The sequence below is a fragment of the Chrysoperla carnea genome, chromosome 3 (assembly GCF_905475395.1).
Source record: "Chrysoperla carnea chromosome 3, inChrCarn1.1, whole genome shotgun sequence".
Classification (NCBI taxonomy): Eukaryota; Metazoa; Arthropoda; class Insecta; order Neuroptera; family Chrysopidae; genus Chrysoperla; species Chrysoperla carnea.
The window spans coordinates 8,925,300-8,952,234 of record NC_058339.1 but is presented as its reverse complement, the minus strand read 5'-3'; the positions used below and the strand labels follow the sequence as shown (position 1 = coordinate 8,952,234).

The 26,935-nt window shown below is 29.8% G+C and overlaps 2 protein-coding genes across 2 annotated transcripts; one reads left to right on the top strand and one right to left on the bottom strand.

Moving 5' to 3' along the window:
* Window positions 1–1,085: 1,085 nt before the first annotated feature.
* LOC123296877 (protein-L-isoaspartate(D-aspartate) O-methyltransferase) lies at window positions 1,086–5,949 on the bottom strand. Its single transcript, XM_044878565.1, has 6 exons — window positions 5,733–5,949; window positions 5,466–5,539; window positions 4,350–4,712; window positions 4,177–4,262; window positions 3,760–3,925; window positions 1,086–1,170 (listed from the first exon to the last, which is right to left on the bottom strand). The coding sequence occupies exons 2-6, from the start codon at window positions 5,518–5,520 to the stop codon at window positions 1,163–1,165; spliced, it is 678 nt and encodes a 225-aa protein (XP_044734500.1). The 5' UTR covers window positions 5,521–5,539; window positions 5,733–5,949; the 3' UTR covers window positions 1,086–1,162.
* Window positions 5,950–6,941: 992 nt separating this feature from the next.
* Window positions 6,942–13,277, top strand: LOC123296876 (kinesin-like protein costa). The gene is made up of 6 exons (XM_044878563.1): window positions 6,942–7,632; window positions 8,490–8,883; window positions 9,161–9,657; window positions 9,830–10,069; window positions 10,395–11,231; window positions 12,002–13,277. The coding sequence occupies exons 1-6, from the start codon at window positions 6,996–6,998 to the stop codon at window positions 12,700–12,702; spliced, it is 3,306 nt and encodes a 1,101-aa protein (XP_044734498.1). The 5' UTR covers window positions 6,942–6,995; the 3' UTR covers window positions 12,703–13,277.
* The last annotated feature ends 13,658 nt before the right edge of the window (window positions 13,278–26,935 follow it).

Below are 26,935 nucleotides of genomic sequence, written 5' to 3'. Positions count from 1 at the left end.
ATTAGGTTACATAATAGCTACAATACTAAATAGCAATTTTCTTTGCTGAACATGGCCCATCCTAACATATTTATCTATGTCACAGCTATAGAGAAAATAGGGATGCGAGATTGTCTCTATGGTCACGGCTAAACTGCAATGATTTTGAAAGAGTATTTTTTCATTAAAACTATTTCTATTCAATTGGGAATAGTTTGGGAAGAATATAACTTTGTTATTTAGGACTAATTAGTTATCGCGTAATTAATTAATGTTTTTTTAACGATAGTTAGAAATTAAATCACCATCATTTTTACGTTATTTGATAGTAATTTATTTGGGAATTACGTTAAAAAAGTTTTAGCATTTGTGACAGTATAATTAAATAAACATATTTTTTTAATTAATCATTTTAATAAACTTCATTACTATATTTTATTTTTGAATCAATTGTACAGCAATATAGACCCAGACACAGACATAGTCATAGAATAATATAACCCATGGAGGTTAGAGAGTATGATAACTATGATAACTAATGCCATTGACTGGTAATATGGCGGCAATATTTAAAAATTGCTCCATTTCAAATAATTTATGTAAATGTTATTTATTGGTAAATTGCATACCTATCTAGTTAACGTTGATTAAGTATTGATTAATTTTTATAAATTGTATTATTACTTATCATCTTCAAAGTTTCTTGTGTAATCAAGTTTCGAAGTAAAAAAAAAGTGTTTAATTGAAATTGTTTTTATTTTCATTGGGATTCGTTTATTTCCATGATATTTTATTTAATTTTTTTGTGCTAAAGGGACTTGAATACATATTTTTTTTAACATCCTTTATAGTGATATTCTTTTAATAACAATCTGCTGGGTTATATTAATAGCGGATAAATATTTAAAGCATAAAGAGTTAAAAAATATGCGGAAAAATTGCTAATGACTTTCAGAACCAATAAAAATAATGAATATTAGAAATATGCGTATATAATTTTATTTTCATAATTAATACATTTCGATTGATAAATATACTTAAAATTAAATTATAAAATAAGATTATTTTTACATTTAATTTTATTAAAATTGTTTGTATAACTTTACAATTTATTTTTTAATCACAAATTTGTATTATTTTTTATCTTATTTATTCAGTTTCTTAAGCCAATTTCTGATACCCTTCATAACTCTAAAATACAACACTGTCTTTTAGTAAATTAAGATTAAAAATCAAACTTTTAATTTGGAAGAATTAAATCACAACATGCATATTATTAGGTCGGTTGTCACTTCAATCGAAATTCTTCTAGAATTTTGAGACTTATTTTCGAATTAAAATATTTTATTAGCTGGTCTAAATCAAGTTATTATAAGTCTGTCGGTGCATGTTGTCATTGATTGGGTCGTTCTCTTTTAAGTAACTTGGAAAATGTTCAATTTAATGACAGGCCTAAGCACGCTTATGATATCTCTTCGTTTTTGAGTTATTGTGATGCAGATGGGCAGACATACAGACAAGCGGAAATATACCGTATTTAATAATAGTATTTAGGATTCTGTACCCGAAGAAGTACCGTTAATAAACAGTACATAATGTTATATCTTGTTCAATGGTACGGAGCCCTTCGTGTGTGACTCCGATCCGCGCTTAACCAAATTATTATTGAATTTGTTATTCAATTATCCTCTTAGAATATCAAATCGATATTCAATAATTTTAAATCTGCTTTCGAAAACTTTCCGTGCGTCTTGAAAAAGAATTAATTTATCAACGACAACATGTATACTGACGGATATTATGTATTTAATACAAGAGCCAATGACAGAACAGCTTCCATAGTGTACATTATGTATACGATCGTCATTAGTATTGAGTTAGTATTTTTATCCTAAAAAAATCCGTTAATATAATCGATTTTGTGTACCTTATTTCTTTAAAATTAATAAATAAAAAGCATCATTTGTTTGCCTTAAAAGCGTATAAGTTCCAAAAACGAATACAGCCACAAACATGCTTTGCGGTTGCGACACCTTGCGCATATATTCTATAACTAGCTCTTGTACCAATTTATTTTAGGGTTTAATTGTGAAAAATACTTACGTTGGTGAAAATTTGTAATAATTTATTTTATCTACAAATAAGGAGAACCAAAAGTACCTATTAGATAACAATCATTTATCAAATAAACAAAACTTCTTTGAAATTATTACAATCTAAAGAACGTTTCCAAACAAAAGACAAATTTTAAACGTATTATATAGTGTAGAAAATAATAATACGGTATCGAAAAAAGCAATTATCTTGATATGATCGAATTTATCATTGTTCAAAATATGCAGATTCGAAATTTTTTTAAAATATGTCATCATATGACTATCCCTATATATTGGTTACACATTCACGCAAAAACTATTCAATGGATTTTAATGAAACTTTACAATATTATAGCTCATACATCAGAATAACACATGAACTATAATTTATAAAAATATTTTAAAAAGATGAAGTGAATCAACTTTAGGTGCGCCCCTGGTTGAAGGAAATATTAAATATAAATTGATTATTAGTTTCATCCAGAAACAAGCTGAGTAGTCTAAAAAAGGAATCCTAAATATATAGATTCCATCTGATTATTAATAAATTTCTAAACCAACATTAAAATTTTGATAAAAATTCAAAATTGTCACCATTATTGTACACTCTAGTATTGCTTCCATCTTTCTAATTTTATAGATTTATTGAAAAGAGTTTATAAATATAATTCAATAAATTATAAATTACAGAAAAAAATAATCAATCAATCGATTGCGTGCATACATCCCATTTATTCAGTAATTTTTGGATGTACTGAGATTTCTTGGATATTAATTATAGAGATAATACCATAGAGCTGCCAAGTCGCTGCCCAAACGGTTGATCGCAGTAAAGAGAGACAGATAAAGTATAGCCTATCTTCGCCTCTTTTATACGCCACAATTATTGTCTCTTTCTACTTTTCTCACTACGGTCAAGAATTTACTTATTGCGTTTCCTATACAGCTCTATGGTATTAACAAAATTGCTTCATATACTTAAAAAATGAACTATTCATACAAATAATATAACAAGCAAAGTTGTTTACTGTGTACAGTTATTGGGAATACGCATTAGTTGGCAGTATGGCAGTATCGAGAGTCATTGTTAACTACTATTTTTTTAAAATTGATTCAAAAAATCAAAATTTATTTTGTTTTGCCTAGCCTAGATATGATTAAAGTAATTAAAGAAATATTAATACGCTCGAATAATGATAATTAATTGCTATGTGGTAATGACGTCAGTTGGCTATGTAAACAAATGTGTTGAAATCTTGTATGATAATTTTTTATAATTTAAACTTTTAAGTTTACACAGCCATATGACGTAATAACATGGCAGCTACTATTTTATGGAGTTGAAAAACAAATTTAAAAAATACAAAACTTGAAATTTTATGAACTAAAACTAATATTTTGAGAATTTTTTTTTGCTTAAATTAACTCAAAAATAATGTATTTTTAGATTTTTGTTCTCATATAGAGTAAAATACCCTATTATGCGTATACCCAATTGAAATATTTCAAATTCAACAAGCAACTAATAAATACACTAATAAATAATATAACGAGTTCTAACAACACATCACAAATAAAATAAATTAAAACTCAATATGAAATCTTTGTTTCAAATGAAGAAAAATAACACATACAATTAAAATTCCACCAACTAAATAAATAAAATATTTAAACCGTCACTTGCCTATTTGATCTGTTTTATTTGTTAGAGGCACAAACATTACACCCATTAAAGATTTTCGAACTGTTTTACCATCTTCAAGTTTATCAATTTGTTCCAACTGTTGATCTCCACCGCTAGGTCCCACAGGAATTATTAAACGACCTCCTGGTTTTAATTGATCTACTAGCTGAAAATCATTATCAAAATTTAAACATTATACAAGCTTCATATTTTTATTATGAAACCAAATTTTTACATTTATTTGAAATTTTAATAGCTTTTTCTATCTCAGTACATTATAGAAAGAAATGAAAAATATAAACAGAAGCCGGTACTCGAACGCTTCCATTGTCTTTATTCTATTTGTATTTTTGTGTATACAGAACATACAAACATTTCACACTGCTATATTCAAGTAAAAACTTAATTTATACATACCGCTTGGGGTAAAGTAGGCGCAGCGGCTCCAACATGGATTGCATCATATGGACCTCCTTGTGGATACCCTTCTCGACCATCGCCAACTACAAAAATATATATGACATTTTAAAAGAAGTTAAAAAAAAAGGATATACTTTGAAAATTTCCAAAAATAAAATCAGTTTACTTACCAACAAATTCGATTCGATTATCTTTTAAAAATCCCGGTTTATGTTTTTCAATATTCGATTTTGCAAAATTAACTAACTCCGGGATATGATCAATACCAACAACTCGACCAGTTTCACCTACCATTAAAGCCATACACATTGTTAAATAACCACTACCAGAACCTACATCCAAAGCTGTTGCGCCTTCAGTCAATTGATTAGATAATAATTCTAGTGCATGTGCGTGCATATGTGGGGCACTAATTGTTACACCAAATCCAATCCCTTGTGGAGAATCCATATATGGATTGATTGGAGTATAATATTTTCGATCCGTTTCAAGCATTGCTTCTTCAACTGAACGATTTTTTATTATTCCATTTGCTATAAATTTAAAAATCGATTATCGTTAAATGCTAGAATTAGTAAAATAATAGTATCTTTTCTTTGTACAATATAGTACACTTGCATATCGGAGAATTCATCACCCAGAAGATGTGACATTGTGGATACTAAGTCTCATAAATCTAAAGCTGTGATATTTAATCCAAAAGTGCGGTTTGAACAGTCTATGAACCCTATGCCATGGATTTGGCTAGAAGATATCAGATTGATTGAGATGATTCAAAATTACTAAGTTATTAGCCTGTTGAATTTTTCTTATCTAGAAAAACCCTCTCCGAGATTAGCCTACAAATTCCTAGATCATTTTTATACCATGTATATGAAATATACATAGTATATTAAGTTTAGTCCCAAGTTTGTAACGCTTAAAAATATTGATGCTACGAAAAAAATTTTGGTTTAGGTGTTCATAGAATCACCTAATTAGTCCATTTTCGTATGTCTGTCTGTCTTGTCTGTCCGTCTGCCATCACGATTACTCAAGAACGAAAAGAGATATCAAGCTGAAATTTAGTGTGCTTAAGACGTAAAATGTGAGGTCGAGTTCGTAAATGAGCAACATAGGTCAATTGGGTCTTGGGTCCGTAGGACCCATCTTGTAAACCGTTAGAGATAGAACAAATGTTTAAATGTAAAAAATGTTCCTTATAAAAAAATAAACAACTTTTGTTTGACACATTTTCTTGTAAACATCGAGACATTAAAATGAAACATCTAATGAACTATATTTACCTCGCAGTTTTTGCACTAATTCTGCTTGATTTCGACCATGAGATCTCCAAGCCATCGTTTTGAAGATAAATATACTAAAACAGATAACAATACGGTATCTGATATTAGCTTTGTTATACATTTAAAATTTAAACCAAGCAAATAGGTTATTAAAGATTAATTTTGTTATTCTGATTTAAATTCAACAATATAAAATGGGTAGGTAATTATACGGTAATTGGATATTTCCTTTAATTATTTGATCAAAAATTCATGTTTACAAATTACCTTGGTTAATTCAGTTTATTTTCTTTTGTGTATTTACTTCATTGAATACCCCATTCGGTACCTAATAAAAATAATATATTAAGGGTTATATTGGCATAATTCGTTTCTGTCATATAGATAATTCATGAACTTCGATATGTGAATGTCAAATTTCAGTAATTTACTAGAACGTTCTAGAAATTCTATAAGATTTAATCATAAGAAGTAATTGTAATATAAGTAATCTAAATGTTAACAAAGTCGTATGGATGGACGACTTTTGTCAACTACGATGTTGTATGGCTCATCTCATTCTCATATATCTTAGAGCTCTTTATATGTGAGTATGATCGTTCGCCATTTTTAGATATTGTCAAATAATCAGACAAAATATTCTCGATTAAAGGGGGTGCTATAAGTTAGCGTGAGCGAGTCCCAACTATGTATTTTTCGAACTTTTTTTTCAATACTTCTGAACTAGTTATTCTTTGTTCGACCAAAAAATATCTGTTTGGATCAGTGTTGGCAGAAAAATTTCTTCTAAAGTAAGATCATTAATCACTCTCAGACCTTTTCATCATGTCATATGCGCAAGTGCAAAATTTATTTTTTCGTACTGACAGCAATAAGTAGGACTAAGATAGAAGATATTTGTTATGCATTTTATCCCATTGGTTATAAATCATTTAGTACGAAACAAATGTGAGTCGTGATTTTAAAATGAAAAGCCCCATAGACAGTATAGACACACCAAACCTGCCTGACTATATGATATACAACACTACTGTGTTGTTATCTTTGTTTTATGCATAAGAAAGTCCATAAAAACTCTTCTTACTTCATATATTTTAAATGGCTAACGAGATGGCTGCCCAACTGTATATGACTGTGCTATGAATAGAGTAGAGCAAGCCAAGGGTCAAAACTTGCGATATGCGTAGCGGGAGAGAAGACTGCCAGTGAAATTACCAGTGACCTAAACTACCTGATTTTCGTGTATAATAAGTATATATGTACATATAATTATTACAAGAACACAGAGGACACAAGGAGTATCCAATTACACGCTAATAGACACTTAGCGTTCTCTATCTGTATTATCTCTATGGAATGCATCTAATGGTCAAGTTAGAAGTTATTCTCTAGATGTAATTCTTTCACTATTGTTCGAAATAAATCACGAATTCAAAATATTGACATTTCTGAACTTTCTGAATCTGAATAGATTTTTTTAAAAAAGATTAATACCAATATGAAATTGGATTGAATTTAAATTGAACTTCAATGGAAGTACCAATTCAAATAGCGGTACGAATTCGTCCAGAATATAATGCAAGAGATATAGTATGTTTACAATCGAATCCGTATGTAAACCAAATTAATTTTGGCAATCAACAAACATTTCCCGTCACTTATGCATTACCAAATGATTGTACACAAAATCAAGTATTCGATACTACCATATTCCCTTTGCTACATTCATTATTGGAAGGATGTGATGTGTCTGTGGTTTCACTTGGCCAAGCTGGTACTGGCAAAACATACACATTATTTGGACCTGGATTACATTGTGCGTTAAGTGAAAGTGAATATGGTGTTGTACCGAGATCTGTACGTGAAATATTTAGTCGTTTAGCGTTACATTCAGATCGAAATTTTAACATAACTATTGCATGGACTCAAATATGTGGTGAAAATATTCAAGATTTACTTGGAGCTGGCAACGTTCAATGTTGTTCTGTAACCGATGCATTCCAATGGTTACAATTGGGAATGAGTAATCGAGCACCACATCATGCGCACACATTATTCACAATTACTTTGGAACAACAATGGATTGGTACTGATGGATTACTTCAACATCGAATATCCACAGCAAGTTTTGCTGATCTAACAAGTTCAGAAAAAGTATATATTGTAGGTATGTAACGAAAATTAATTCTTAACAAGTGAAAACAAACAATTGACTGAGTAAATTGTTAAAATACCATGCATAGACAGTGTTGATTACTCTCACATTACACATACATACATGGCACAAATACGTAACTGATATCCCTATATAATACATGCTATACAATTTACGCCTAATTTGCGGCCTCACAGGTAACCAGTGATGTTTACGAACAAATGTTTCAAACAAAAGTTGTTTATTTTTGATAAGGAACATTTTTTACATTTAAACTTTTGTTCTATCTCTAACGGTTTACAAGATCCAAGACCCAATTGACCTATGTTGCTCATTTACGAACTCGACCTCACTTTTTACGTCTTAAGCACACTATAAAAATTTCAGCTTGATATCTCTTTTCGTTTTTGAGTAATCGTGATGGCAGACGACAGACAGACGAACTTGACCTCACGTTTTACGTCCTGACTACGCTGTAAAAATTTCAGCTTGTTATCTTTTTTCGTTTTTGAGTTACAGACGGACAGACAACCGAAATTGAACTAATTAGGTGATTTTATGAACACATATACCAAAATTTTGTTCATAGCATTAATATTCTTAAGCGTTACAAACTTGGGACTAAACTTAGTATACCTTCTTGCATATTACATATATGCATGGTATAATAATTGTCTGAAATGTTTGATATTCGAAAATTACCAAAAAAGAGGATAGTAAAGATTATCGCAAAAAATATGGGACTATTTTAACACGATATAATCTTCAGGAATAGAAATTACTAAATAAAAAACACTGAAACGAATGTTTAGTTTGTCGTCGATAACTCTTATGGTTGGTCTAATCATATTTTAAAAATTTTATTACAGGTAGATTAGGTGAACCTCAAGCTATACCCACAGACAGTGGTTTATTAGCTTTAGATCGTATCGTGACTTCACTGGTGGAAGCATGTAATGGCTATCAAACCTTTATTCCGTATAATCAATCAACTTTAACTACATTACTAAAAGATTCATTTGGTGGTCGTGCCAAAACTTTAGTGATTGCATGCGTTTCATCATTATTACAAGATTATCAGGAAACTTTGTACACGCTACAATTTATATCACGCGTACAAAATATTCGAAATTTTGTCACAACCAATTCTTTTTCAAATGTGACCACAGACGATTATAATGAAAATTATACAAATGAACAAGACAGCGTGGAACGGAGTACAAATGCTGATATGTTTGGATTGCAATTTGCTGCATCACAATGGTATGTAATATCGAAAGAATCTAATGCCAACCGATTTTAATCAAAAAGGGTGGGAGACTTCACAATAGGAATATTAAAATTTATGCTTAAAATCGTCCAATTTTGTTGGAAATTTTTTAAAAACCATTTGGGTTGTTGAATAAAAAATAATAATCAATTTTTCTATTTTATTTCAAATAACGTTTTTTTTTTTTTTGGGCACAGTGTGATTGTTTGTGATGTAGTAAATATTAAAATACAAAACTGAAATCACAAACCTTTTAATAAATTTTTTCAGGTTAAAATTAGTATCAAATGCCGAAGATTTATTTAATAAACTTGTATCGAATAATGTTTTATCCGATCAAGAAAAAGATCAAATCTCAGAATGGTTATTTTTAAAACAAGAATGCGAAGAATGTTTAAGTAGCGAGGAAACAATTAGTATTGGTGTTACAGAACCTAGACGATCGTTAGGTCGTATTGAAGAGGAAACTGAAACGGATCATGAAATGTCAACACCAACAAATATTGACACAGATGAAGAAACTGAAACTGATATTGATTTTATTGAAAAAGCTGATTTTATTGAAAAAGTTGATGATTTCATTGAAAAATTTAAAATACAAACTGATCAATTAATTCATGATAATTATGATAATTATTTTAAATTTGATGAACATTTTAAATATACAAATATTGAAATTAATAAAAAAACAGATGAAAATCATGGAAATGATAATGGAAATCAATCACAATCATGTAGTCCAAGTTTTCATTTACAAGGAGCTCGAGGTTAGTATTGGTTGAAGCGGATGATATTGAAGCTAAGTTTCTGTTTGAGGTCTTTTATTATTTACCATCAAACTCTACAACTGATAGATTAAAATGATCCACCCTGTAGATTATGGACTTATAAGTTTATACAAATTTGCTTTAATTCTAAATTAATAAATTTTGGTTTCAGGTCGGCGTAAAAGTATACATCCTGGTCATGAATTAATACCAGAAAATAATATTGGTCAATTTAGTATTGAAACGAAAGAGTTTGCCGAAATACGAAGTAGCCCTGAAGTAGAAGAAAAACAAATTGAAAATGAAATATTAAAAACATGTGGTGGTGATCCTGTACAAAAAATGAAAGCATTATCGTTAAATACTGAAACAAAACAAAATCGTATTCGACAAGTATTGGCTGATTTAGAAGGTACGGAAATTTTTCGCATTGAAATCTCCTTTAAAACTTGGCGATCTCCTACTCAATAATAAATCACAATTGTGTCAGAAACAAAATCAGTCTGTACATTCGAGCGCTGAAGTCTGTTTTGGCGTGAGCCTTCTTCAATTCCATGTCGTATGCGATGCAGATTTCGCTCACAGTTTTGAAAACATGCACTTTTTGAAATGCTGAAGAGATTGAATTGTATTTTTAATTGTATATGACTGCGACCCTTTGGTCTAAGTATGTCTCACCCCAAGACATCCACTCCTACCTAACCTAACCTATGAATGAATGTATGAATCTGTTACAGGTGTACAAAAACAAATCGAGGAATTAGAGTATACAATACAAATCAAAGAACAATTAATACAAGATATGATAAAAAATAGTGAGACACGGATGTGTGCTAAGCAAAAATTTCAAAAGAAACGTTCGAAATTAGAAGAAGAATATTATAAAGCACGAACCGAACTAGCACAAGCTGAAAGTCAACTATTACATTGTCAAAACTCAAATGAAAAAAGTGAGATACGTAACAAAATTGAAAAGTATCGAAATTTAGCGATGTTTTATGAGAAACGATTAAAAGATATCGAGAGTGTTAAACAGATACCAGAAGAAAGTGCACGAAAAGTATTAGAATTAGAAAATAGTTTACACACATCAAAAAAACAAATGGAACGCTTACAAAAACAATTACGTAAAGAGGAAAAGAGAAAAGCATGTTTAGAATTAGAATTAATATCGGATAAAGAGAAAATCGCTGAATTAGAGCAACAAACTAATACTAACAAGGTACAAGATGAAGAACATCGTAGTCTTCGTGAAGTTAGTGCTCGTATATCACATTTAGATCAAGTATTAAAAGAAAAATCAAATGATTTAGAACGAGCTGCGGATGTTGATGAAAAAGAATCATTACGACATGAAATTAGAAATTTACGTCGAACACGTGATTGTTTAGTTGAGCAACGTTGTCATTTAGATAGAAAATTACAAAAAGAGAAAATGTTAACCGATGTTGAAGAACGTAAATTATTAGAATGTGAAGAAGCGATTGAAGCCATCGATGCAGCTATTGAATATAAGAATGAATTGATTTGTGGAAGAAAAGAGATGGATGTTGAACGCGTTGAACGTGAAAAAGGTGAGTACGAATACAATTTAGTACTCTAGTGCTTCGGGTAGACCAAAATGCTTAGTGTTAAGCATCAAGTTAATTTGCTAATTCCCTAAGACTATAATATATATAAGAGGGGTATCACAAATAGATCTCTATCTTCAAAGGGTTCTCTGTGCCCTCCTCGAGAACAACCTGTTATCCGAAGGCGAGACGTCCCCGGGTAAGAGATGCTATTTTAAGCAGATGAAGGTATAGTATTCTGTCAAAGCCAGACGCTAATCAGAACGCCCATGTTTTCGCCGCCGGGATTACTTCCAGGATTGATACATCCAAGATTTCGGACCTAAACGTTCTAAACTTGGCACCCTGTTGGTATCTACAGGATCAAGAAACCTGTATGGAGGTTTCATCGTCCATACAGGCCCTGCAAGTGGGATAGGAGATTCTCATGTTATGAAGGTAGTAGTTCAATCGACAGTGTCCTTTCAAGAGTGTCACCACCCTTCTCAACTGTGCTCTAGTGAGTTTCAGGTGAGTTTAGTCGAATACCGGGTTATACACAGTTTGGCCTTTCGCATGCCTAATAATCAAGATGCGCTTGTCGTAGCCATTCCTTGATTCGGTAAATTACGGAGCATCTTGCTATGGGAATGACAGGCTCAGGTGAAAAAGGCCTCTCGTGCCAAAGAATCCGCTGCTTCATTTCATTTAACGCTAGAGTAACCTGATTCCCAAGACTATGACAAATAATTGTAAAATATTCGTTAAATAAATAAATTCGTACTTGATTACAGGTGAGGAAATGTTAATGCAAAGACTGATGAAATTATCTGAAAATGAAATGCGTACATTATTATATAAATATTTTCAAAAAGTCATCGATTTACGTGATAGCAGCAAGAAATTAGAAATGCAAGTGATACAATTAGAACGTGAATGTGAAACAAGTACCTGGCGTGTACAAGCATTAAGTCATGCATTACAACAAGTACGTTTGGAAGGTGAACGACGCATTGTACTTTTACAACGGCAGCACGAAGATAAACTCAATTTAATGTTACGTCATTTTGCTGAAGAAACTAGTACAAGTTCTAGTACAGAGCGTAAAGGTGATAAAATGTTAGCAAGAGCCATAGAACGTAATAAACCGTATTTAGAAAATGATCGTGAAATTACAAACACATGTAACATTCCAAATTCGAGTAATAAAAATATCGATCAAACGTTGACACGATACAAGCACAATAATCGTGAAGAACGTGTTATTGCTAAATATCGTGAGGAGGGACGAGAGAAAAATCGTTTTATAGCACGCTTCCAAGAGCTTACAAGATATCATACAGAGAAACGACGTATTCAACCGGAATCAACAATACCATCACAAAATTTAAAACAATTACAACCTTCTAGTGTTCAACCGCCAACAAAAGTCACTAGACAAAAGAATAAGTTAATTATTCAACAGGGTAAACCGAAGAAGTATACTAAAAATTAATGGTCAAGCTCAATAACTGTTATTACTTCTATATCCCGTCAGCACTTCCGCTAATCATATGTTGTAAGTAATTTTTTTATGATTTATTTGTATTATAATTTTCATTGAAAGCGTTCTTAACAATTTACAGTATAATTAATGAATATGATTATTTTGAATTTTGTTCTAAAGTTATTCACGCGAAATATTTGACGTATGTGTAGAACGCCTGAGAAAATCTCTCAACACGAGACTAAAGATTACCGAACGGCTGTTGGGAGTGCTGACGGGATATAGTGGCGGTATGAGTTTATGAATTTTTGATTTGTTTTGATAGTACCGTAGTTTTTAACGTTTTCCAAAGGGAAATTTATTGGCAGTATAATTTTTTAGACTCAAATTTGTGCCAAATGACTCAAAAACCCAAAAATAAAAATACATAAACAAAAATGTCTTGTACGATATTTCCAATTCAATGTCAAAGTCATCAATTTTTCATGTTTATATTATTTCTATTTCCTTTTCGATCAACGTTCAATTTCCGTTTCGAGTAAGACGAATTGTAAAAACTCATAGCTTCAACGGGTGTCACTACCAATAACAAGTCCTCTTTTATTCAAAAATATTACCATTTATTATAAATAATTAATAATAAAATGGAATGATTAATTTTTAAAAATATTTACTAAAATATATTTTAGATTAATTATTATTTCATTTCTATATGAATTTTCTCCGATCTAAAGTCAGTCGACGTCAAAGCCCTCCTGCTGTTCTTAAACAGCTCCAAATGGTAAAGGAAATTGGGGCAAAAATCGAAATTTATTTCGAAATATCCTAGAGTTCTCATTTATTATCTTCGATAATATTTATATTCTCTTATTATTATTATTTAACTTCTCTTATTATGACATTCAACTTCTCTTATAATGACATGACGTAAATGGACATTTTGATAAATGAAATGTTTAAAATATTTCACTTACCGTTTGTAGTTATTAATTATTTTATATTCCAAATCAATGTAATAATGTAATAATAAATTGTATATTCATATTTTAAAATAATAATAAAATTAGTTCAATATTGTTTTTTTAAAATTCATTCATTCTCCAATGTTTCATTTAAGTCGCTCGGATATTTACTGACGAGTTCATGGGCTTGGTTTTTCAACTTATTTGTATAAATTTCAGATAAATTATCAAAATTAAAATTTAATTTAATGTAGGATGAGATTAATTTCACTGAAACTACAAATATTAAAAAACATTGAGGAACATAAATGTGTTCCAAAAATTTTTCTCCAAATTTCTCAATTCATCATTCTTTTTAAAATAATAATCCATAAGCCTATTTATCTATTACAAAATTTACATTGCGTCAAATTAAAAAGTAAATTTGCCTAAAATTGTACCCCCCATAGGCACAAGCCTCATGTGCCTAAACCTAAATCCAGCACTGACTACATACGCCCCTGTGTATAGGGAGCGCCTATCTATTATACAAAATACTAGATATCTTATCTTTAAAATAATTATTACTTAGCTTTAATAAATTGTTGTTAGTAAAAACATTTATTTTTGTCTGAAAAAAGTCATTAGAATAGCCATTAATTGGAATCCAGGATAATGGTTGAAATTAAAGTTAGGCGAAAAAAAAACGATCTACAGAAATTAATGGGAATATTAATGACTATAAATGAAATTAAAAAAGACACATCGAATTCCAATTTAGTAAAAATATTAATCGAAATTGGCAAATTAGCTGGTGGAATATCATTTAATAATAAAGATAGTGATTGTATACGGAATAAATATGGATATATTCAAAGAGTTAATGAGTCCAAAATTGAAATTAATGAAGGAGGAATTCATTTTAAAAAATTATATCAACTTAATCAAGCATTAGCAACGTTAAGTGAAAGTGAAAAAGAAACAACGTTTAGTGATAGTGAAAATAAAAATTTAATAAGTGATTTGTCCAATTTACAAAAAATAGTTGTACATATCCTACGCCAAGAAAATGATTTTTCATCTGATGACGAATTAGAAAAGCAATTTGAGGTTTCAGATTCATGTTTCGATCCTAAAGTACATAATTTATTATACATTATTAAAATTTCCAGTCAACGATACCAAAAACTTGCTTTCACAAAAATTAAAGAAGAATTAACTTCACTTGAAAATTTAGATTTTAATAAAAACGATGATGTGTACTATTTTGCAAGAATATTTATAATTATGGGTGAATTATTGCACGAAATTATTGAAGATGAAACAATTCAAACGAATAAAGAACTATTGAACGCATTTAAGAACTTAAATAACACAAGGGATATTCTTATTCATCATCATAAACATGTAGACGAGTTTGGAGAAAGTAAAGACGAAATGGAAAAGGTCATTTTACATGTAAAACAAGATTTATTAACAATTATCCAAATTGACGCAGAAAAGACGATCTCATTAAATTATAACGATTCGAAAACTATACAATCATTAAAGGTTAATTCGAAAAGGTTAAATGAGGTCATTAAATTTAAACCTGCCCAAATCCAAAAACCTAGTAGAAATAATGTTATTAGTAAAACTAATTCTACTTCGACTGAACTCATTAAATCATTGAATAAATTAAAGAACTTAATAATAAATGCTGCTAAAGCTTTTGATTTAAAAAATCCTGTCGAATCATTAGATAAACTTAATTTAGAATATCAAGAATTGAAGAAACAATTATATACTGAAACTTCTCAAGGAAATATGAAAAAATTAAACGAGGAAGTAACATCTTATCCCGAAAGTTTATCACAAAACGTAAAGGAAATAATAATTAATCTTGCAGAGAAAATAAAAAAAGAACGAGAGCAAAATAAGCTTATTCAAAAAAAGAAACTTGATGATGAAAATAAACACCGAGAGAAAATGAAGACACGTTGTAAAATAAAAGATATTTTGAAAAAAATTGACGAGGAACTGAAATATTTAAGAGAAATTGAACAACGGGGACACACAAATAAAAAACAAGAATATATTATGGACCATATTGTATCCTTAATCGGTCAATACCGTCGAGATTTAGATGATGCTTACTATAAAATAGATCAACTTGAGGACGAGTTAATTTTTCCAACACCAACAAATCTTAGTTTAGATGCTAGTATTTCAGCAAGAAATGCCAGGTCCAATGAATTGGTTCATGATATATTTTCTTTAAATCGAGAATCGTTACAAAAACGAATTCAAGATGATATATTCCCTGCATATAAACATTTTAATTCCATATTTACAATATATGATTATGAATATTGTCATGATCAAGATATCCCCAGATCCCCATTTATGTATTTCCAATTAGGGTGTTGTTCTATTATTTTGGGTATGAAAGACAGAGGTATCAAATATTTCGAAGAAGGGTTAAAGGTAATGGAGGAAGTAAATTCAAAAGAATATTATTTATTGAATATAGAATTTACCAGACAAAATAAAGGAGATAATGGCCGTGAAATTGATTTGAATCGTTTATATTTAACTTTTATAAGAAGTTTAGCTTTATGTTACAAAGAAATTCAAGAACATGATAAAGTTTATGAATTATTAAAACCAATTTACGAGAAGATTAAATTATTAGAAAAACCAAATATTTTATATACTCGTTCTTTCGTTAGTAAAATATGTTACTCAATTGCAATATGTTTACATCATCGACAGGATAATGAATTGGAACTTGCTTTAAAACTAGGAGAAAAATTTGCAAATTCTTTGTCTTCTTACATTACGGGAATTTATGTTTATATTGAAGTTAAGAAATACAAAGAAGCAACCAATTTGATTGATTGTATTTTAAAAGATAGAAATTTGGATCCCTTTATTAAGTTCCAACTTTTAATGCGTAAATATAATATAATCGATAAAACTTTCAATGGAACCGAATACATAAATGCAATCAAAGATATTTTATCGGAATTGAATCATTTTAAAGAAATGCAAAATGTATTAAAAGAAAAAATCGGTGATGATTTTGTGTTCTTACATATTTTAACAATTAAATTAGAACTTGATATCCTATTTGATAATATTCAACTAGTTAAAAAAGCACAAAATTTTGATCTAAACTTGATAAAAAGGGTGACCCTTGTTGAAGAAAAGTTTAATAGTTTAATTAATAGTATAAAAATATTTACCCCCGATATTACGGAAAAATTTAATGATCTTTATGTAAATTTTACAATTATTTTTTCTAATATGGGTAGTGTAGTAAGTTCTGAAATTGATTTTGAAGAAATGTTTAGCAAAGCACAGGATTATTTTCAGAAAGTGAATATTACAAGTAAATCGGAATGTGTATTTTATTTAGCAAATGCTTGTTATAATTATGCTAAAAATAATGTACTAAAAACTGAGTCCAAAAAACGTATACAATATTTAAAACAAGCGATAGAAATTTTAAAACCATACAACGATCAAAATAAAAATGATTTATTAGTTAATGATTTAATTCAAAATCTTTTGATGGATTTAGGTTTTGAACATTTTAAGTTAGGATCTAAATATATTTCTTCGGATCTGGAGTGTGCTATTGAAAATTATTCTAAATCAAAGCAATATTTTCTTCAAATGAACCACAATTATTGCTTGTATATATTTATAATAATTACTTTTGTAATATTTATTTATTTAATGTATAATTATTTATATAATTGACACATGAAACTATTTCTCATACAATATATTTTGTACATACGATTTTAAGCGTGCCAATATCTGGGGTAATTGCTTAGGTCTAACCCATCGTAGATTCGTAAGAAAAAATGTAAAGTGATACGTGCAGGTAAGTATTTTTTTTAAATGAAAACGTTATCCCGAAAAATAATTTTATACTGTATAAAATAACCATTATTCATTTATATTTATTTTAGGTGAAATATGTACAAATATATATAATAAAGTATCTTTTTTTATTAATTTTTCTGGTTTAATTTATTTTTAATCTGGTTAAATATTAATACAATTATTCATTTATAGGTAAGTTTATTGAATAAAAGGTGAGTAAAAAGAAATAGATAATGGGTAACTAAGTTTAATGAAAAAATGCCAGAAAAAGAAAATAAATACTAAGTTTAAGAAAACAAATTTATTGAAAAAAGGTGAGTAAAAGGTATCTATATTACATTATTGATAAATATAATATATCAAAGGTGGAGTAGTGGTTAGCCTGGTCGCCTCCGCCTACAGAGTACTTCGGTTCGTATCTAGCATATTCCCTATTAATTTTAAATTAAATAAATTATTATGCTGAGATAATGGTATTTTTTTATATAATTGTTTAAGAACCAAAAGCGACAAGTAAGTAAGAGAGCGTGGTATATTTTATGTTATTTTAATTCCCACCCCTAACAGAAGAGTGATTTATGACATAAGTAGATAAGAAATGACATGTTCTCCTATTACAAAATCTCATAAAATTTCATTTAACAAGAATAAATTTTAGATGTACCACAAAAAAGCAAGCAAAATAAGTGTTTTTTAATATTTTGTAATAGGCGAATATGTTATAAAAAAAAAATTGGGATAGAATATATGACATGTTCTCCTATTAAAAAGTTTAAAATCCTAACATAACAAGCCATTTTTGTACATATTTTTAATATTTTGTAACAGGAGAACATAATTTTAAAGAGTGAAATATATTTATGATTATTTAAATTCCCACCCCCTGACAGAATAGTGATTTATGACATATGTATAACTGACGTTAATTATAGCAAGAGGGCGGGTTATATAGATAATTTAAACTATAAAAAGAGTGGAAAATTTTTTACATCAGGAAAAATTCATTTAATTTAAAAGAAAAAATTGCCACCCACATCAGGATACGAACCAGCGTACCTCTGTTTCATAGGCAAGTGCTATACCCACACAGCCACCTATCTTGTTGAAAACCATTGAATTAACTTAATTGTTACCTTTAATAAAAAATTAATTAATTCATAATTTTCTTCTGAAAGAGAAAATAGGGAAGAAAATTTAAAAAATAAAACAAAATTTAAAATATATATAATGAATTTTATTTATTTATTTATTTTATGATGTCACAGACAGACAAACACCCAGACACACACACACATAGGGGTCCAACTTATAACACCCCTTTTTTATTTCGGGGGTTAAAAATAGTTTACAAAGTAATTCACACATTTATTCGATATTGATGAACTACAAAAATGATTGCTCATTCTCCATCGATAAACATAATAATGATGATTATTAGAATAATAACCACAGTTCACAGTATAATATATAAGTTATATTACCATAATAGAATAATCATTTTATCCTTTCCCAACAGATAATTTATTACTGCATGTATAGCATTATATTTATTTTATCAATAATACAAACAAATTAAAGGCAATGTTGATATTACCATAGAAGATCAGTTCAATAACTTTCCCATTTCTTTCCATTGATAAATTAAAAGAAAGTACCTTGACGACCTAGCATTACTGGGTATTTGGGCACAAATTTTATCACTAATAAGCACCATTTAAAATGTCTCTACACATATACCAATTTGAACGTTCCGGTTATGTATTTTATTTTGTCGCCAATAGATGTCAGGAAGAGTCATATTTTCAGTCAATGTTTCAGTTTTTTCTGAAAACACCGATGAAACTACGTTTTCTAAAAATGAAACCTAGCTAGATCGATTTTTCGCTCCAAAAATCAAGGTATACTAAGTTTAGTCCCAAGTTTGTATGAACAAAATTTTGATATAGATCAACTGAGTCTTAGGTAAATTTTTGTTTGAAACACTTTTTCGAAAATATCACTGTTTACCAGTGTGGGCGCAAATTAGGTTCGAACATCATATGTATTATATGGGAATATCAGTCATGTACGTGTGGCATGTATACACCGTGTTCTGTTATTAACTGCAGAAACCTAACTTTTCAAAATAAGCTCATCAAGAGCAACAAAAAAACTCTTTTCCAAATTTCGATCTGAGCCTTAATTTGGGAGCTACAGGTATGACAAAAATTGATAAATTTGATTATTCATTGGCTGTCATTCGATAAACAGTAACCAATGGTAATCAGAAGATATTAGTAAATTTTTTTAAAATAATATTGGCGAACGAAATTACCTAGAGATGGCTCTGGTGTGAATGCAATATGGCCGATATAGAGGATTTTCGTTCAAGTTGTCAAAATAAATTTTTGCATTTTTTTTTGTTTATTTGTTTTTTTTTTTAACATGGAGAAAGCCCTGGATATTAATATTGGTGATATATTTTATCTACTTGGTGGATCAGTAAGGCCGTTGATGGAAGGAGAGGCGCTTTCTCGTTCCAAAAACTTGTTTTTCTGTGGTATCCAATCGAAGCAAAATAATTGTTTATTAATCAAATCTTCATGTTTGCAAACGTCGAACATCACCGAGAAACCTCATGAGATCTAAATCAAAGTGTTTGTAGCCAATGACAACAAAAAAATCGAATGCTATTGTTCTTGCAAAGCGGGCGCGGGAAGCAAGTGCAAGCATGTTTTTGCGACATTGTGCGACAACTGACGCCTGTAGATCTTGTTTTCCCACACTGGGGAACACCACAACGTTTTTCATTTTTGATAATTTCCATCTCAACAACAAAAACATTCAGCACTTGTGTAGCTGTCAAAACTCAAAATCCTCTATAATAGTTTCACTAATCCTCCCTGCGCGGCGCCACCGTATGTTGCGATCGCGAATTCAACTGAGGTAGGGATTTTTAGAAATTATAACATGATTTGATTCGATTATATTATTTTGCAAAAACATTAAATTATTGTACGTAAACAAATAAACTATGTGACAATGGGTGTGGTTTGCTTGCTTAGGTCCAATGATAGATTGTTTACTTATAATTATTATTATTTTCTAAGAATAATAGAATAAAAATATTTAAATTATAAAAAGTGGGATAATTTAATAATTTTATACATTTTTTGTTTTTTATTATTCTGAGAAAATAATAATACTTATAAGTAAACAATTTATCATTGGACGTAAACACGCAAACCACACCCATTGTCACATAGTTTGTTTGTTTAAGTACAATAATTTAATGTTTTTGCAAAATAATATAATCGAATCAAATCATGTTATAATTTCTAAAAATCCCTACCTCAGTTGAATATTATTTAAAAAAAATTTACTAATATCTTCTGATTATCATTGGCTACTGGATATCGAATGACAGCCAATGAATAATCAAATTTATCAAATTTGTCATACCTGTAGCTCCCAAATTAAGGCTCAGATCGAAATTTGGAAAAGAGTTTTTTTGTTGCTCTTGATGAGCTTATTTTGAAAAGTTAGGTTTCTGCAGTTAATAACAGAACACGGTGTATATGTATGGCCGGCTATCTCTCTTTCCTTACATGACGTGAAACAACAATCGATTCCGTAATCAAAATTGTCTATACATGGTATTTCAACAATTAACTCAGTCAATTGTCCGTTTTCACTTGTTTTTAGTAGGTATACTGTTTGATGTCAAAAATAGAAAGAATTACGTAAAAAGGTAATAATAGTTTTGAATCTGATTTTCGATATAAAAATCATAACTTTCTTTCAGAAACACAAACTAATTAATAAATACTCTCACATTTTATCCAAAAACATAAAATTATATTCGTGACTCCAAAATATTTAGCTGGCCTATAATTAGTTAAATATGGGGAGGGGGTACACCCTCCTCGTGTAAACATTATCTTAGAACATATAATTTCTACTTATTGACTTACGAACTAGAATTGTAAATGATATAAAATATATTATACGTTCTATGATTTCTTTATTTGTTTACACCATGGAGGCAGGTTTTTATACCTTCTTCAAACGCCATTACAGTGCCACATATAGTTTTTGGAGCCGGGAATAGTTCGTACTTTATTATGATTGTTGATATAAAATATGAAATCAACGAACAAAAATTTTCAACGAGTAATAATACTTATTCTTATAATATCGATCAATTGCTACAATTGTCAATTACAAAATTTAAATTTAACAATACGTAATGAAATTACATGTGCAATAAAAATTACAAAACAATATAATCCGAAAATAGTTTACATTCATGATAAATTCAATGAAACTAATTCTGTTTATTTTAATATCAATCAAAATTATATAACGCAATGGAATTATTTGAAAAATTTATCTTTAATCGAAATTTGTCCAAAAATTGAACAATATATTTTTATTGGATATACAGTGAACGAATTAGGTAATATTTTAGTAGATTTACCAAAATCGTGTTCGTGGAATCCCAGAGGATTATTTGTATTTGTATTTTTTATGGCACTACCAACAGAAATTGAAAAACTCATCTATAAATGTTGGGAATTATTAATAATTAATATTTTATTGATTTTTAATCAAAATATTTATACATCATATCCATTTTACAACAACAGTGATAGGTGAGAAACCTTTGCTATATATATAGCAATGCTCTTTATCGAGTATTTGTCAGCGAATGGCTAGTTTGAATTTTCATCGATAAATTGTGACATACTGAAAACAGCGATGTTTTTTCTTGGGGGTAAATCAAATCTTAGAAATGATAATCTTATAAACATAATCTTATGTAATGAAATAAAAACAATAAAAATCATTTTTGTCAAAATTTCATGTTGTCTATCACGATACTCGAAATAGAAATAAAATAAATATCGATATTTTGATTGCAACACAACCATCGTCAGTAGCTAAATTTCATGTAATAAATCGAAGCACGAAATAATCAGGGAACTACAGTCATTTTTAACCATTTTTTAAAATTGATATTTATTTGAATAAAAATAAGCCATTCGCTAACGATTAGCCATTTTTCATTTTCTAGACGTCTGTTTGACGATTCTTTTCTCTTCTAGTTGTGGTTCAATTGCCGTACTAACAAAGTTAACATCATGTGACGTCATACCAGATTTTTTAAATGAATTTACTAAATGCCACATTAATTTATTAAACATTGAAGGTTCACCGTATGTGGTAAGATTTTCCGATAAAAACGTGACTGGATTCGCATACAATATGATTAAAGTGATTTTTGAATCAATGCATATAAAATTTTCTTTGTTACCAACAAAACCTATATACTTAATTGAGCTTTTACAGCATAGAACAATTACAAACGTTTTAGCAGATATGAAAGGTTTAGAATATTTTGCTGCGCTTGGACCGACTCCGTATAATTTTGAGAAAAGGGATTTGGTGGACTATATGGGGTATACAATGCAAGAACAAATAACATGGATATTTCCAGTCCCGAAAGAGATCCCCAAATGGATTTTGTATATGAAAGCGTTTACGGTACAATTATGGGCGTATAATAATTTGTTTTTGGTGTTTATAACAATGGTGTTTATAATGTTGGCGAAACACAGTTATAAACGTGAAATTTTTCGCATGCATATAATTAAATTTTTTTTGGATATGTTTTCTATAAATATTGGTAAGTTAAGTATGTAAATCATGGCTTCAATCATTTTTAGGATTCCATCATCCGATGATGATGATCTTACAGATCTTTTGTTCTAAGCTTATGTACCACACCAGGACAGCCACTTTAACTTTATTTAGCCTGACCTATCTTCTTTAACTTCTTAACGTTTTCGTTATGATTGGTTTACATCAAAATGGAATTGAAAAATAACACTGGTCTGCTACTAAAAAACTGCATAGGATTTTTTTACATTTTCTTATAGATTTTGACCTCCCGAAAACAGGAAAACTATTCAAAACATTCTATCACATAGGTTTTCATAGATATTAGTAACAACATAAACTAGTCTTAAAGTAGTATTATTGCACAATCAAAATAAATTAGCTTCGCTTCCAATGGGTTATTTTGTGCATATGGAAGAAAACTAACTATCATAATTTGGAAAGAATCAAATATCAGGACCATCAATGGATGGTTTGTGGGGACTTCAAAATACTTACGATGCTTTTGGATCAGCAGGCATTCTATACTAAATATCCATGCTTCTTATGCTTTTGGGATAGTAGAGCCAGAAAACAGCACTGGACTAAAAGTGATTGGCCACCCCGAGAAACTTTTCTAACCTGGGGAGAAAAATGTTATCAATACTACTTTGGTGCCGCCAGAAAAAGTTTTATTGCCATCTTTCCATATCAAATTGGGGTTGATGAAACAATTTGTAAAACCTCTGCAAGAGGGTGGAGACTGTTTTAAATATCTATGTACAAAATTCTCGAAGCTGTCAGAAGCAAAGTTGAAATAAGGAGTTTTCACTGGCCTCGACATAAGAAGGATTTTAACTGACACCTTCTTTGTGGAAAGTATGATTGAGAAGGAAAAAGAAGCTCAGGTATCGTTCAAGGATGTAGTGCAAAAGTTTATGGGAAATACTAAGGATCCTGACTACAAAACCATTGTTCAACTAGCAGCATACGAAGCTCAGGGCTGCAAGATAAGCCTGAAGATCTATTTTTTACCCTCCCACATAGAATATTTTCCTGAAAATTTGGGAGCTTACAGTGAAGAACAGGGGGAGCGGTTTTACCAGGATGTCCGCGATATCGAGAGACGGTACCAAGGAAGATGGGATGTCATTATGCTTGCAGGCTACTGTATAATTTTTAACAAACGAGTGCTTTTACCAATTTTTTGTATTTTAATTTGCAATAAAACCTTACGTGATAGAAAAAAATGACCATCACTTCTGAAATCAGCGCATTCTAAAACATATAATTTATTAAAAATATCTTATGCAGCTGGCAAAAAATTTTTTTTTGCAGACCTGTGAAATAATGTTTTGATAATTCATTCATTTTTTAGGCTTAGGTGTCAGTAACTCACCAAGGCTGTGGTCACATCGAATAGTATTTATTGTGTGGGTCTATTATGGTTTAATTATATCTGTAGCTTATCAAGGTAAATTAGGTAGCTTTTTAACAGCTCCACTTTATGAAAATAAAATCAGTTCATATAAAGATATTAATGAATCTAGTTTAACGATATTAATACATGGTGCTTTTGTGCCCTACATACGTGATAAGTATTTAAAAAGATTTGAATTAAGTAAACACACTAACTTAAAGGATGACATCATGAACGTGGTAAATGATAAAAATATAACGATCGTATCAATATCATCAATAATTATCGATATGCAGAAACAAACTCAAGATCCGAGAACACATAAGCAACGGTTGTATACTGTACCGAAATTAAATCTTGTTACATATTTCAGTACTTATTATGTCCAAAAAGGGCATCCTCTATTAAAGAATGTTTCTCAGAACTTGTTATATGTTTATGCATCAGGATTACCTGCAAAATGGTTAAATGATTACTTATCTACGCAATCAATGGTTGGTCATCCAGATACATCAATAGAACCATTGACAATAAGTTCATTACAAGTACCTGGAATGATACTTCTCATTGGTTATGGCCTAAGTTTTTTTATATTTGTTTTTGAAAATGTATATAATTATAAGAGATAATAAATAGAAATATTGAGTGAAAATAAAACTATTTTTAATTTAACTTAGGTAATTATTTACAGTGAATATATGACGAAAGGTAGCGTCAGTTTTTTGTAGTCTTGGTCAGCAAAGCTTATAGATTAAGGTATTACCAGCATGGTATTTGCAGTTTCTATGCTACAGCTAAGTATAGTAAAACCCATTTTTCGGCAGACGAATTTTTTTCTCATAGACTAATAATAGGACTTACTCTTAAATCTCAAGTTCCAGAAATTTTGACCATTTAAAACATGCCTAAGTTCCCAATTTTGAAGATTCACGCCCAGAAAAAACAAAAAATATCGAAAACAAAGCATCGTGGTGCTATTTGCTTTCAACTCTCTTACTTTTTTTTTCATTTCTTTCGAGAGAATTTTCTATATCGTAAAAAATAGCTGGGAGGCTATTTTTAGCCTTTAGGATAATGAGTTTTACATGCTTTGACCATCGAAATCGAGGAATTCGGGATCTCACAGCTAACATTATTTTGAGCTTATGAAAAAAGGCCAAATTTATCGACAAGTGCTTTCATGCTGGAAAGACTTTTTCTCACGCTCACGCAGAAAGTCTCAACTTTCGTCCCGATGTGCAAAACGATATTGCCGCTTTCTGCTCCCGTCAGGGATAAAAATAGTATACACAGCACGGGAGCAAGTGAAGAATGTCTTCGACCACATGTTGTCATCAGATGAACATGAGATCTGAGACATTCTTTACTTTTGCTCCCTAGGTGGGTAATATACTATAATATTCCACATGTTGCCAGAAACCCTATTACTCCAATTATTTCATACTCTCTCCACCTACACAGAAACAGTCAAATTTTTTGAACTAAGTAAAGCTATCCTAGCCTTTTTGGAATATTTCACGGAAAAAAGACTTCATGTAATTCTGAAAAACGAGGCTAAAAATTAAATTTTCGAGCTTGTCCAAATCCTACAAAATTTCTCGTAAATTTGGGCGTTTCTTTTCTCGGATATGCTTATAATTGTTGGTTACCTGTTTGTTTGTCATTCCAGAAGGAAATTTAGGACGAATAACGAATGGAAAAATCATTTTGTCCAACACTCGATAGAAAAGAATGTCCGTTGCTTGACACCTTAAAAATCGTAGAAAATTGAGTGGGCTTCAATAAAGAAAAAAGAATCTTATTTAGCATTATTTATTTGAAATATATAGAAACAATAATTTTATGGTTTTCATTTATATTTACATACAATTTTAATAAATATATAATAATTATTTAATTAAATAATGAATTCATAAAAATTTTAACTGAATAATAACAATTTTTAAATTATATTATTTGTAAATAAATATTTTTTGTAAATAGGTTTAGCAATAACAGTTTTTTTTAAAAATATTTCAGTAAATATATAGTTCTTGTTGTACCATTTGATTATTCAGTTCTTTTCCCACAAAATTCATTAAACTATCAGCGTAATAAGAAAAAGAAAAACTGCATTATTGAATTTGGGCGTAGTTGTTTATTTCGACTATAACAAGACACCAGAAAATGAATTATTGAATTAAATTTATGGCCTAGGTTAGGCTAGGTTAGGTTATATTGGCTGTCCACGAAGAACACACTTAGGCTGCCCATTGTGATACCATATATGTGTTTTACCACCTTTCCACTTATAATTTCATTTATCAGCTCCTCAATTTCAGAAGCCGAGTGCACCTCCTTCATGCATATACCATGCACTACACCA